Source organism: Sinocyclocheilus rhinocerous, unplaced genomic scaffold (assembly GCF_001515625.1).
Source record: "Sinocyclocheilus rhinocerous isolate Xijiao unplaced genomic scaffold, SAMN03320098_v1.1 scaffold1763, whole genome shotgun sequence".
NCBI lineage: Eukaryota > Metazoa > Chordata > Actinopteri > Cypriniformes > Cyprinidae > Sinocyclocheilus > Sinocyclocheilus rhinocerous.
In genome coordinates this window covers 85,053-98,334 of record NW_015640500.1, presented here as the reverse complement: position 1 = coordinate 98,334, position 13,282 = coordinate 85,053, and the positions used below count along the sequence as shown (strand labels likewise).

At 38.8% G+C, this 13,282-nt stretch overlaps 2 protein-coding genes across 2 annotated transcripts in view; both read right to left on the bottom strand.

The window, feature by feature from the left end:
- Positions 1-6,907, bottom strand: part of LOC107753322 (kinetochore protein NDC80 homolog) — an 11,402-nt gene extending 4,495 nt beyond the window's left edge. Inside the window, exons 1-11 of the mRNA XM_016569456.1 lie at positions 6,700-6,907; positions 6,205-6,314; positions 6,001-6,081; positions 5,734-5,860; positions 5,191-5,363; positions 4,918-5,020; positions 3,753-3,842; positions 3,534-3,627; positions 2,330-2,430; positions 1,977-2,121; positions 1,678-1,883 (exon numbers count right to left, since the gene is read on the bottom strand). Coding sequence (XP_016424942.1) covers positions 1,678-1,883; positions 1,977-2,121; positions 2,330-2,430; positions 3,534-3,627; positions 3,753-3,842; positions 4,918-5,020; positions 5,191-5,363; positions 5,734-5,860; positions 6,001-6,081; positions 6,205-6,293 — 1,209 coding nt within the window. The 5' untranslated portion in view covers positions 6,294-6,314; positions 6,700-6,907. The remainder of the gene's footprint in view (positions 1-1,677; positions 1,884-1,976; positions 2,122-2,329; positions 2,431-3,533; positions 3,628-3,752; positions 3,843-4,917; positions 5,021-5,190; positions 5,364-5,733; positions 5,861-6,000; positions 6,082-6,204; positions 6,315-6,699) is intronic.
- Positions 6,908-8,066: 1,159 nt separating this feature from the next.
- The window catches only part of LOC107753300 (antigen KI-67-like), a 17,505-nt gene continuing 12,289 nt past the window's right edge, over positions 8,067-13,282 (bottom strand). The window contains exons 14-17 of the mRNA XM_016569430.1: positions 12,638-12,698; positions 10,609-12,500; positions 9,404-9,956; positions 8,067-8,625 (exon numbers count right to left, since the gene is read on the bottom strand). Of these exons, the coding sequence (XP_016424916.1) occupies positions 8,531-8,625; positions 9,404-9,956; positions 10,609-12,500; positions 12,638-12,698 (2,601 nt within the window). The 3' untranslated portion in view covers positions 8,067-8,530. The remainder of the gene's footprint in view (positions 8,626-9,403; positions 9,957-10,608; positions 12,501-12,637; positions 12,699-13,282) is intronic.

Sequence of the window (13,282 nt, the reverse complement as noted above, 5' to 3'; positions counted from 1 at the left end):
GTGTGCGCACTTTGGATGGGATAAATGCAGAGCACTAATTCCGAGTATGGGTCACCATACTTGGCCACATGTCACTTCACTTTTTCACTTTATTGAACTGTTGTAAAAATCAATGTCACATTTGTAGAGAAAAAAAGGCACTCTTCCGTGTGAACTTGATTAACTATATGAATTGGTATAAATATACACATTTTCTGCCCCCATGTCTTGAATTTGTGATCATTCTGAATGTATTTTATATAGACTGAATCATGCAGTGATCAGGCAGAGCGCACTGCAAATGCGCACGCGCACTAGACTTCACGTAATGCGTGCACTCTGTAGGTGTTTTGAATGTTTTTTTGCGTCGTGAAAATATTGAGTAAAATAGCTCACTTGTCATGGTGTTATTTAACTATATCATGTTATGAATAAACTAAACATTTTTGAATTTTTACCTCAGTGTGTTTCTTCTGAGTTTATGTGTGCGATCATGCTCATTTGTTCTGAAGTCTCGAGACAAACAGAGTGAGCCTCAGCGCGAGCTTGTATTCTGTATTCTGCTAACTTACTGCAATTCTCTCTGATGACGCAGTAACTTACCACGGGAAGAAAAAGTCTTCGGTCTGTCCAATGATTGTAAACAGTCATTAGGTCCGTCAGACTTAAGATATTTTAGCGGTAATGAGACCAAAAATAATTAAGACCCATCGAATCCGAATTTAAGACATTTTAAGGCCTTATATTAGGAAAACGTTATTTAAGACATTTTAAGGACCCGCGGACACCCTGCAAGGGCACCTCAGTCGTGGTATTGAAGGTGGGAGAGAGCGCTGTACATTCACTCCCCCCCCTGCCGGTACGAGACTCGACCTCGCAACCTTTGGGTTATGAGTCCGACTCTCTAACCATTAGGCCATGACTTCCCCAAACACAGCCCATTATGAACACTTGTAATTCGCTTCAACCTTTTCGAATTTTATGAATGATTATTTTAGGTTCAAGTGGTGTGTGTTTAAGGAACTAGAATCAAGCAGAGTACAGCAGTTTCTAAAGCACACACCGCTATCTGCTGTTAAAAACTAAGCTAAGAATAGATTCAAGAGAGAATCGAAAATCGCAGAATCGATCCACAAATTGATTTATCGTCGCACCCCTACTGATACTGCAAGATATTCTACTTTGTTTTCTTGAGCCACTAATTTCTTCGCTTATAGTTTCTGCTGGTTTATTACTGTGGTATCATCATTTTCAGATTTATGTACACGGCACATAAAAACAAACTGTGGTTGGCCACTTTAAGTTTACATGTCAGTTTCATTGTCTCTTCCTCTTTAACCCGTGTGCAGTGCTAAAAAATCCTTTACCTAATTTGTTCTGTCAAAAAATGACCAGCCTTTAAAACAACTGCTTGTAAATCTCTCATTATGCTATATTAAAAACAAATCTTGGATGTGCCAAAGAGGCCACAGAGAGGAGTTGTGAATGGCAGTAAAGTGACGTAAATGACGTCATAAGCCACATGACAACATGGCACTATGCCTGGTTTTCAATCGTACTACACACATTCATACTACAGATCATAATTTTTTAATGGTCATTAAGGCAGTACTAACACAAATGTAGTACCTATTCAGACAGTATGCGATTTCACATCAACTCTTTAATAGACTGGCTGGACATTTCTAAAATCCTGACCTTCTCTTTGGTTTTGGACAGGTTGACCTCCTCGTTCCACACCAGCTGCTCCGCCTCCTCTAGACTCTGGTTTAGGCTCTGAACGGTCTGCTGTAGTTCATTCCTCTCTCTGTTAATACGCTCAATATCAGCTGGAGTGAACTTCTGGTTCTCCAGGATGAGCTGCAGCCTCGTCCTCTCCTGCTTCAGACCATCCAACTGCATCTCTGCACAAAGAACGGGGACATTAAGCAACTGAATTCCACCTTTGTATTTACAACATCAAGGCATTTGTATCTGCATCTTGTAATCTCTCTCACCAGCAGCCTCGAGCTCCTCAGATAGTCCAGCAGCTTTATTCTCCAGTCCAGTTTTATGAGCCTCCAGAGTACAACGATAGTTCTGCAGCTTCTGCAGATCAGCCTGTAATCTGAGCTTCTCTGTCCTCTTCCCTGCCAAACGATCCTGCCAACATACACACACAGCTCAAACATTAGTGTAAACTCTTTTCTTTCATATCATACATTTTTGGCATTTCATAAAGGTGTTTGAGAGAAGCCCAGAGTGTGTAATTCACAGTGTAAACCGACTTGACTATTAGTCCATACTATTCTTTTAAAAGTAGCAATTCTCATCTGACTGAACCTAAGAAATGACAAGGAAACAGACTCACAGTTTGGCTTTCTCTTTCAAGTCTCTCCACATGCTCCATCAGCATTGCATGTTTCTCTTGCTGGGACTTTAACAGCGCCTCATCCACATTGTACAGCTTCTCTGAGAGAATTCAGAAAATTTATCAGCCATGACTGTATTTTGCATTAGTTTTATAATAAAATATATTTATTTTTATTATTATTAAAAACGCAAAAAAAAAAAAAAACATTTATTATTTTTTCCCTGCTTAATATTTTCATTTTTGGTGGCTTAATGTGAAGTATATGCCACATATAGTGCTAGAGGAAAACAATGTGTCGTACATCTGGGTGTAAAAGATTATCAATCAATCAATAAAAAACATGAAAAATAAAAATGTATGGCAATGACTTGGTTCTACGCATTGGTTGTTGATTTTGAGATGTGGGTGATGCACTCAAAAGTGGAGCAAGATGAACACAAGCTTTAAGGGGTAGTGCTAGAGGAAAACAATGTGTCATACATCTGGGTGTAAAAGATTATCAATCAATCAATAAAAAACATGAAAAATAAAAATGTATGGCAATGACTTGGTTCTACGCATTGGTTGTTGATTTTGAGATGTGGGTGATGCACTCAAAAGTGGAGCAAGATGAACACAAGCTTTCGGAGTTTAAGCAGACTAAATGATTGGAAAAGTTCTGCATACATCACCAAAGGAAGTTCCATTTTTGACATTTTAATGGTAAAAAAAAAAAGGATAAAAAGAAGGGAAAAAAGCATACGCACGGATAAATTGAGATTAATAACTTTTAACACATGCATTTAGAAAATAGTAAAGGTGAGTTTTTATTTCATGCTGACTTTACCTTTGTTCTATTTTGACTTAAATTTGGCACATGGCGGGCATTGAAGGGATAGTTCACCCAAAAATTCGGTCATCATTTACTCACCCTCAAGTTATTCCAAAAACTTAGTTGCTGGAAGCCATTGATTTAGATTTTCTTTTTTCTTTTTTTTTTGGTTAACCAACATTGTTCAAAATATCTTGAAAGAATAATCTCATGGAACAAAATGAGAGTGAGTAAATGATGACAATTAAACATTTGGGGTGAACTTTCCCTTTAATTTAAGAGGGTCAGATAAAATATGCCTCTAACAGATTCTTCTCCATTTGCCCCCCCCCCAATCCCATACAATTAAAAAAAATATACACTTTATCATCAAACTGCAGCTTGACTTACTTAGTTTATTAAGATAGTCTTCATCCTCATCTTCAAATGTATCTGCTCCCTGCATAAACTTGTTGTAGGTGTCAGAGCAGTATTCCATAAAGAGCTACAGAGAAAACACAGCACACTTATACAAATTTGGCATATGTGTGATGTCTACAATGCAGAGGAGTAAAATATACAAAATGACTGCTGAAACGGTCAAAGCTGACTTTTTGTCTCATAAGATACCTTGTTGTACTCGGCCCCTCCCTCTAGATCACACAGTTCATCTGAGAAGTCAGAGAACAGCAGGCCCTGCTCTCTCACACCACTGAAGAGCTGCAGGGACAAAACCTACATGTCAGGTCAGGCAATGCTACAATGTTTCCTGTTGCATGTTAATGTGCATCAAATTGCAGTCTGGGATGGTAAGGAAAGCTAGACTGATTCTCACATTTTATTGTAGAAAATGAAAATGGTTTTGTAGAAAGTGAAAACAGTCAACTGGCAAAACTCAGTGCCACAATGTTAGTCTGTTGTAGGTGGTTGCTTGCTGTCCCAAGTCAAAAGAGCCCACTCCATATCAAAAGCAAATAGAACCATTGATTGATTTATAATAGGTGTCTACACCATATGAGTAGCTGACAATAAATGGATGCATGTTTGATTTCTGACAAACATCGTTAAAAAGTTTGGCCTCTCTAAATTTTTTTTTTTTTAAAGAAATGCATACATTTATTCAGCAAGGACTCATTAAATTGATTAAAAGTGACAGTAAAGACATTTATAATATTACAAAATATTTGTATGTCAAATAAATGCTGCTCATTTAAACTTTCTATTCATCAAACAATCTTGAAAAAAAAAATGAATCAATCACCATTTCCACAAAAACATTAAGCAGAACAATTGTTTTCAACATTGATAATAATAATAAATGTTTCTTGAGCAGCAAATCAGCATATTAGAATGATTTCTGAAGGATCATGACACACTGAAGTCTGGAGTAATGGAGAGCCATTACAGGAAATCATAACATTTTAAAATATATTAAAATTGTAACAGTATTTCACAATATTACTGTTTTTATTGTATTTTGAATCAAATAAATGCAGCATTGGTGAGCATAAGAGACTTCTTTCAAAAACAAAAAATCTCAACCCCAAACATTTGAAGTAGTGTACATACATTTATGAACATGTGCTTTGACATTTCCAGTGTAGACAGTCTCAAACGGGTGCGCCCCATGTAGACAGTGTGATAAGGATTTGAATGAACCCTTAACCCCAAGTATGAGCAAAAGTGAAAGTGACACTGACTGGCCATTACTGGTTAAAGAGTTTTTCCTTCTATCATAACAGTTTTGTATACAGATTATAGATCACATAATCCTGTTAAAGGTCTGAAGAGTCACCTTGACTGTGTCGATGAGCCAGATAAGAGCTCCAAGAGCCTGAGGCCACGTGTGAGGAGCACCAATGGAGTACATGGAGCTTTTTGAGAGTGCAAAAGGGTATCTGAAAAAGAAAAAAAAAAACATAACCATCTCTCAGTGATAAGGACAGAGTACAGGATGGTTAACACTGACCAATGTGTGTTTGACATCAGACTATATTTTAACTGATTCGAACAGGTGTAGTAATGAAGTAATATTGTTGTGCTTTGGTTTTTTCCACATTGTGATTACCCCAGATCCTTGAGCATTCTTGGGATCTCCTCCTCAACCTTGGCAGTAGGCATCTGAAAGGACGGTTCCAGGAAACTGTAGACGAATTCAAATATCTTTAAAAACTCTTTTGTTGATGGAGACTGGAGAGCCTTCACTGTGATGCTGCCAGGAAAGCCTCGCTCGACCAGGAACTAGAAATAATGGGAAAACATATTCATTGTAACCAGGGTTTTGGCCCAGTTAACTTCTGATTTTCCAACTGCTCATGATTACATAAAGATTTTTTGACTACCTCTTCAAAGAACATTTTCTAACTGATGAAATGTATATATTTAGAGCTGACCATAACTAGAAAAATCTAAGTTTACCTTCGAAGATCCACATATGGTGAAAATCCTCAGAAACACCCATCAACTTTCTATTTATACAAGTTCTTTAATCTTTCATAAAATTTCAAGCTTCACATTTCTGGTTAAATCCTAAATAAATTTGGCCCATTCACATCCAAATATTGCTGTACCGAGCCCGTAATATTCCTTTAATGTACAGACAATATCATACTTCACAAAGCTGCTTGATACACTGTTGGACAAAAGCTTTGTCATGTAGGGGTCTGGGGTCCTTCATCTTCTCTGGGCCCCCGTAAGCCCCAAACATGCTGTTCCTCTGGCCACCTGCCCCGATGCCTCTGCGGAGAGGTAGAGAGATGTGAGGACACTGTTGTAATACAATTAATGTTTAATAAAACTCTGTATGACATGATTAAGGATTACAATGCACAATGTCAAATCAAAACCATGATAATGCAACATTTACTGCAAGACTCACTTTCCAAAAAAGCTTGTTCGCCTCTCAGATGTGGTAGAATGGGGTTTCGGTATGTTCAGTTTGCCAAAGACATTGTCCTTACTGTAATGAAATTAAAGTTGATATACGTCATATATATTATAACATAACTCTGAGCTGAAAGCAGTTTAGGCCAACAAAACCACATCAATGTGTACTCAAAAATGGCAAAGAAGAAGGTTGTACTTCTGAGGGGTGGCATTGATCAGGCTCATCCTGCTGTCTGTCACACGCATGGGCATCTCAGAATATCTGCTGCTGGGTCGCCGACTCATTTTGACCTTTATAAACACCCCCTTCATATGTAGGACAGAGAAAATTCACATTATTACATTAATATTTTGATAACATTCATGATTCAAGAGAGCTTTAACTATTGTCTATTATAGCATGAATGTGTAAAAACAAAAGTACACAGACTCACTCAATACTTCGAATTTTTCTATGCAAAACTATACCGTAATTGTGTTATGTGCTTAATATGTTAGCAATATAAATGTGTAGCTTGTTTACACGTGAGGAAAATAAGCTTTAAACACACACGCACACAAATAAACACCAACAAATATCTAAAACTCTCGAGAAATAAACACGTTACGAAATAAATTGAATGGTGTTAACTGAATAACAAATTAATGACTTATGCTAGTAACAAAATGAGAACTGTGCACCGAACCATACCTCCGATATAAACTTCAGCGGGAGGACGATTCTCGGTTTATAAGAACTATACTCCAGAAATGTATAAGGTATACTACAGTATATATGAACTTCACTATACTATTATTAATCTTCCGTCGATGCTTCGGTTGGATTTTCAAAAATGTCCGCGAACGCTGCTCAACGGATCACTCTGATTACGTCACCGCCTCCGTTAGAGCGGCTGAGCGCCGTACTGCCACCTGCTGGTGAGGCGGAGACTGCGCTGTGCATTAACTGAAAATTTTGTAAGAAAATTTTTTTTTAAATAAATAAATAAAAATTTCATTCTAACTATTGATTTATTAAATAACGTCATGAATTATAATAGCTATTCAGTTATACAATAAACATACTTTTGGGACTTTGTGTCAATTTTGCACCTAACCCAGTGGTTTCACTTTAGCTTTTGACTTTAAAATATAACACACATTCTTAACCATACATATCTAAATGAATTACTGTCTACAATACCTATTATTATTCAACAAAACATAAATGCACAGATTACAAAAAAAAAAAATCTACTGATTATCCAATGACTATAAAAGATAATTTAACCTCAAAAGTGGTCAGACAGAACAAGTCTCGGAAAAATTATTTAGATGACAAGTAAGGATTAATAAGAGTATAGCCAATCAATAAAGCTGTTTATATTACATTCAGTGGCACATAATCAAGAGAAAAATTAAAGGTGGAAGGGGCATCTTACTCTTTTTACTACAATACCTTTGTTAGCACCTTGGAGTGCCATGCAAACACCACTGCGCTCACTTATAACAGCAATCATTAAGCACTATGGTGCTACCACAGGTATGATTATAAATATGAGGAAGAGGATGTACAGATTACTAAACATATTTTACATTGACAGCTTCGTGCTTTTGTAGATCTCCTTTGTTGCCACAGGTTTGCTCTCCTGCTGTCCAGAGCAGAAAAGACAAAAAACTGCTTGGGCAATCTTAAAATTGCTATTTTACCTGTCTTGTTCAGATTTGTACATCACCACCATAACACCAAGCACAACGTAAAACATGATTTGACATCATTTATGTTGTGGTACATATCGTATTATTCTGGTGTTCAAGTTATTAGCATTTTATACAATATCCCATGGTAATTTAACTGCTGTAAATGTAGTGGATATACACCATTTAAGTTTTTCGTGTTCCATTGCAGGTGCTTTCCCCCCCACACATGAAGTACAGTACTACTGACCTACTGGCTGTTTTCTGGCACACCTTCATTGACATTGCATTACAACCTATACAACAAAAGATCTCAACACCTTCAAGTGGCACAGATTTATAAAAATAAATAAATAAATAAATAAATAAACCAATCAAACATGAGGTGACAAATCTTTTTAATGAAAACTTTCAACCATGTCACATGTACACTTACCACTACAGCACAACACACACTCTTAGGCTTAAGAATTGTGACAGATCAAACCTGGTTTTGCACCCCTCACTTATTTTATTCTTTTAAAAAAAAAAAATACAGAAGGAATAAAGAAGATAAATGTATTTGACGGAAGTTAACAGTTCAAATGCAGAAAGTCTTTAAACATTTTCTTGAAGTAAAAACAAGCCTGCCTATACGTTTCAATGCCCCTTTCATCTGAGTTTAAGAGAACATAAAAAACACATTTGATAAGTGTACACCGTTTTCCCTAAGATAAAATCAGCTAAAATTACAATGAAAAATGTATAGAAAAAAAACACAATGCAATATTACAAACATATAAAACTAAAATTTTTCTGAGATAACAGAGAATAGATAATTAAGACCACTCTGTAAGATCAGTGCTTTACTTCCTCCTGGTGCGCCTGACAGGAGCTGCCTCTGTAGGGACATCTACTTCCTCTACTTTTTTCACACTCCTTGCTTTTCGAGTGGTGGTTCCTGTGTGAATACATAAAACGTTACCATTACAGGAAAAAAAACAAAAAAAAAACAGAAAACATTATTATTACACGAGCACTTGTGATCACTGGAGTCTGGCCGGCAGAACTAAATGACAGAGCATCTCTTAGACGGTCTAAACAGGGATTCAGATATTTAGGAGTTACCATTACACCTAGACGTTCACAGTTGTATCAGCCAAATTATGACAAATTAATCAACATTATTAAAAAGGATCTATTAAGGTGGGAAGTGTTGCCAATTTCACTATTTGGCAGGATTGAGGACTGAGATGTTAGATAAACTCATATCAAAATTAATTTGGCAGAACAGGCGACCTAGAATAAAATTAAAAACATTAACTTTAGGAAAAGATAAGGGAGGTTTACTCCTCCCTAATTTAAGAAATTATTACTGGGCTGCTCAGCTCACAGCAATAGTGGCATGGATTAACAATGATGTTGAAACAGGATGGGTTAACATGGGTTAACATGCCCCTTTGTCAGAGAAAGCCCCTTAATGCATCGTTTCCTTCTGGAGCATTTGAACCTTCTGTAATAGTTGAATGAATCCCTCAGTTGTCCTCAGTGTGAAAAGATGGATCTCAAAATCATACATTCATTGAAAGATATGGCTATATTTGAAAAGAACCTAATCCACAATTCTTCACAAGCTTTTTTTTTTTCAGGTTCACTGAACACACTTTATACTAAACCCCAATGTAAAGTTCTTGAACCCTTCTGGAAAACACTGAGGACAGTATTTATATTATGCTTACCTGAAACAGACTCTTGAGCCTTAGCAGGTGCTGGATCTGGTTCCTGGGCTGTCCTTTTCTGTCCTCTTGTAGCTTTATTTCCAGTCTTCTTGGGAGTAGGCTCAGCCTTTTCTGGTTCAGCTTCAGGCGTTTTCTCTTTGCTGGAGACCTCTGCTGCAACTTCAACTACTCTGCCTCTTCTCTTTGGCAAAGGTTGCTTATTTACGGACTCATCCGTTACCTCAATCACCTCATTCCTTTTTCTTTTGAGGGGAGTTGATGTCTTACTATCAGTGGGCTCTGATTTGGGCGCAGAAGGAGCCACTGCCTTTCCTCTTCTCAGTGGCTTGACTTTTATCTGAGCTTCTTCTTGATTCTCTTCAACGGGAATTTCTTCTTTTTTCGCTCCTCTCCCTCTGCGGCCTCTGGGTGGCAGATCAGTTGATTGATTTGATTCTGTGGAGGTCGTCTCAGCTGGTATTTTGCCTAACCTTTTGGATTTCTTCAGCAGTGGCTCTTTTACATCTGTAGAAGTTTCAGACTCTTCAATGTCTTTACAGACGACCAAATCTGGGTTCCAGTTAACTGTTCTTGAGGGTTTTATTTTACTAGCTTCCTCAGCTGTAGCAGATTCATTGATTGGGTTGTTAGGGATGTTCTTAGTTGAATCCTTCAGTTTTTTGCCACGGCTTCCTCTTTCCACTTTCTCCAGTGCAACACCTGGTGTTTTCTCAGCAGCAACAAATTCAGAACCTGCCTGTACCATGGTATTTTCTTGTTTCTTTGATTCAGGTGCTTTTGCTGTTCTCCTGGTATGTTTAACAGGCTTAACTGGCTCTTCTGATGAAGCTACATCCTCAGTAACCTCAGACTCTACCTTGACAACTGCTTTACGTGCACGGCTAGACACCACAGCAACTGGTGGTGCAGGGTCTGCAACAGCACGGCGACCTCTTTTAACAGAAACGTCTGCCACCATTTCAGTTTCCTTTGCATTAACAGCCCTTTTTCGACCCGATTTCACAACAGGGGTCTCTGCATGTTCAACCGGGCTGACAACGTTCTCCTCAGCCTCAACTGAAACGGTCTCCTTTGACTGTTTTATCTTCCTATTCCCTCTCACAGATTTTACCACTGTTTCAGTGTGTTCTTCAGTCACAGGTAAATGTGTGCTGGTATCTAGAAGTTTCAGACTCTTCAATGTCTTTACAGACGACCAAATCTGGGTTCCAGTTAACTGTTCTTGAGGGTTTTATTTTACTAGCTTCCTCAGCTGTAGCAGATTCATTGATTGGGTTGTTAGGGATGTTCTTAGTTGAATCCTTCAGTTTTTTGCCACGGCTTCCTCTTTCCACTTTCTCCAGTGCAACACCTGGTGTTTTCTCAGCAGCAACAAATTCAGAACCTGCCTGTACCATGGTATTTTCTTGTTTCTTTGATTCAGGTGCTTTTGCTGTTCTCCTGGTATGTTTAACAGGCTTAACTGGCTCTTCTGATGAAGCTACATCCTCAGTAACCTCAGACTCTACCTTGACAACTGCTTTACGTGCACGGCTAGACACCACAGCAACTGGTGGTGCAGGGTCTGCAACAGCACGGCGACCTCTTTTAACAGAAACGTCTGCCACCATTTCAGTTTCCTTTGCATTAACAGCCCTTTTTCGACCCGATTTCACAACAGGGGTCTCTGCATGTTCAACCGGGCTGACAACGTTCTCCTCAGCCTCAACTGAAACGGTCTCCTTTGACTGTTTTATCTTCCTATTCCCTCTCACAGATTTTACCACTGTTTCAGTGTGTTCTTCAGTCACAGGTAAACGTGTGCAGGTATCTACAGCAGGTTGGTCAACAACCTCTTCAGCCATTTGTGGTTTCTGCCGTTTGGTTTTTCGTCCTCTGCCAGACTTGACCACAGGAGTTTCAGGCTCCTCTTTATGGTCAACATTGGCCTCTGCCACAGTTCTGGAAACAACCATGACATCATCATCATCCAAGGGTTGGTCCTTGACAGTTTCTTTTTTACCTTTCCTTCCTCGCACTGACTTTGCTACAGGTATCACTGGCTTCTCAGCCACTACAACAGCATGAGTGCTTGTAATTTCGCTTTTCAAAGCAGGGGTTGGCTCGGTTTTCAAGTATTCCTTCTTTGCTGGCCTTCCCCTCCTAGCTCTAGTTGCAGAGATAGTCTCAGTACCTAGTGAAGTCTGCAACTTGACATCCTCTGGTGCAACAGCATTTTCCTCACAAACAATTTCAGTTGTTTTCTGTTCCAGTTCTTCTGAAGGTTGTCTTTCTGTTTTATCCAGCTTCTTTCTCCTCCCAGGTTTCACAAGAGGGGCTTGGACCTGCTCTTCATTTGCATCTGGACACTGTGGGTCAACAGCATTTGCATCATGAGTGGACGCAACTGCAGCATCAGCACCATCTTGCTTAGCTTTTCTTCCTTTCCTGGTTTTGGTAACGACAGGCAAGCAGTCTGGCATCTCAGTATTCCTGGACTTTACAGGCACTTGTGAAGCCTCAGTATTCTTTGCCTCTTCTTCCACAAAGCTGTGCTTGGGAACTCTACCACGGGCTGATTTTCTAACTGGGCTGGCAGTGATTTCTGGAACGTCAAGAAGTTTCTTGCCTCTCTTTCCCCTAGTAGCGGGAAGTGGACTACTCATATTTTCCTCTTCAATTAATGCCAACACAGCAGGTGCTTTGGCCATTTCGTTGTTACCATTTTTGGATTTCTGTGCTGCTCTTCCTCGAGTGCCACGCTGAATTTTGTTGGCAGGTGGAGACTTGATTAGCTCCTCTTGCTCAGCAGTGGATGAAGTTGCGGTAGCTTCAACGGTTGCGTTGGTATTACCAGATACGCATGCAGTTTCTTCAGACTGCTCTTGGGTTTTCTTATCTGCCCCAGAAGAACAGACATCAGTAGCATCAACTGAAACAGTCTCCTCTTCAATCTGGTCAGGGTGTCTTTCCTGGGGAATTACAGTCTCAATCTGTGGATGACTCTGATTAGATTCAACTGCTTTAGCTGTGCACTGGAAATCCACAGATTTTAAAACTTCAGTCTCCATGGTTTCAACCTGACAGACATTTTCTTTGTCGCATTCCTCATCCAAACCTACAAGTCAAGACAACTTCATGAGTTCAGTAATCCAAGTAGTTAACTGTCATTTCTTTCGGTCATTTCACCTAATTTCCCAAATTTTAGGACTGAGAACAACAAAATAGATTACAATGAGAACAAATGTGCATTACCCAGTTTTAACTCTCCTTCAGCTGGCATGAATGCAGAGCCACTTTCCACCGGTTCTTGTATCTAAAAATTAAATATACAAGGCTTAATTAATTATATGTGAAGGAAATAAAAACAATTCTAGACTACTTTTTAAAACAAAGAATGAACTGAACCATTACGGAATGTTTAGTGTAAAGCAGGGGTTTTCAACCTTTTAGGACATGCGCCCCCCCAAGTTGGTCTAATTTCACTCGCGCCCCCCCAACATCCCCCCCCCATTAAAGCTATTAAAGCATCCAACAATTTTTTTGCTCTTTTTGATTAACAATATTTATGTAAGAAATGCACGGATCCGTTATACTTTTGTACATTTGATATTTTCTTTACTGTTTACATTCACTTAAAACAACCGACTGTGCTTACAAGAATACTTGTCAAGACAGCCATTGGTATTCACCTGCTGTCTGAGAAGGCTATCTGTTTGTGCACTTCAGGTGTGTGAGCGGTGCGCATAGAAACGCTCTATCACAGTGCGTGAGTACCGCATTGAGATGTCTTGGGCTTAAATGGCTTAAAATTACTTTAAAGGGGTCATATGATGCGATTTCAAGTTTTCCTTTCTCTTTGGAGTGTTACAAGCTGATTGTGCATAGATAAGATCCCTG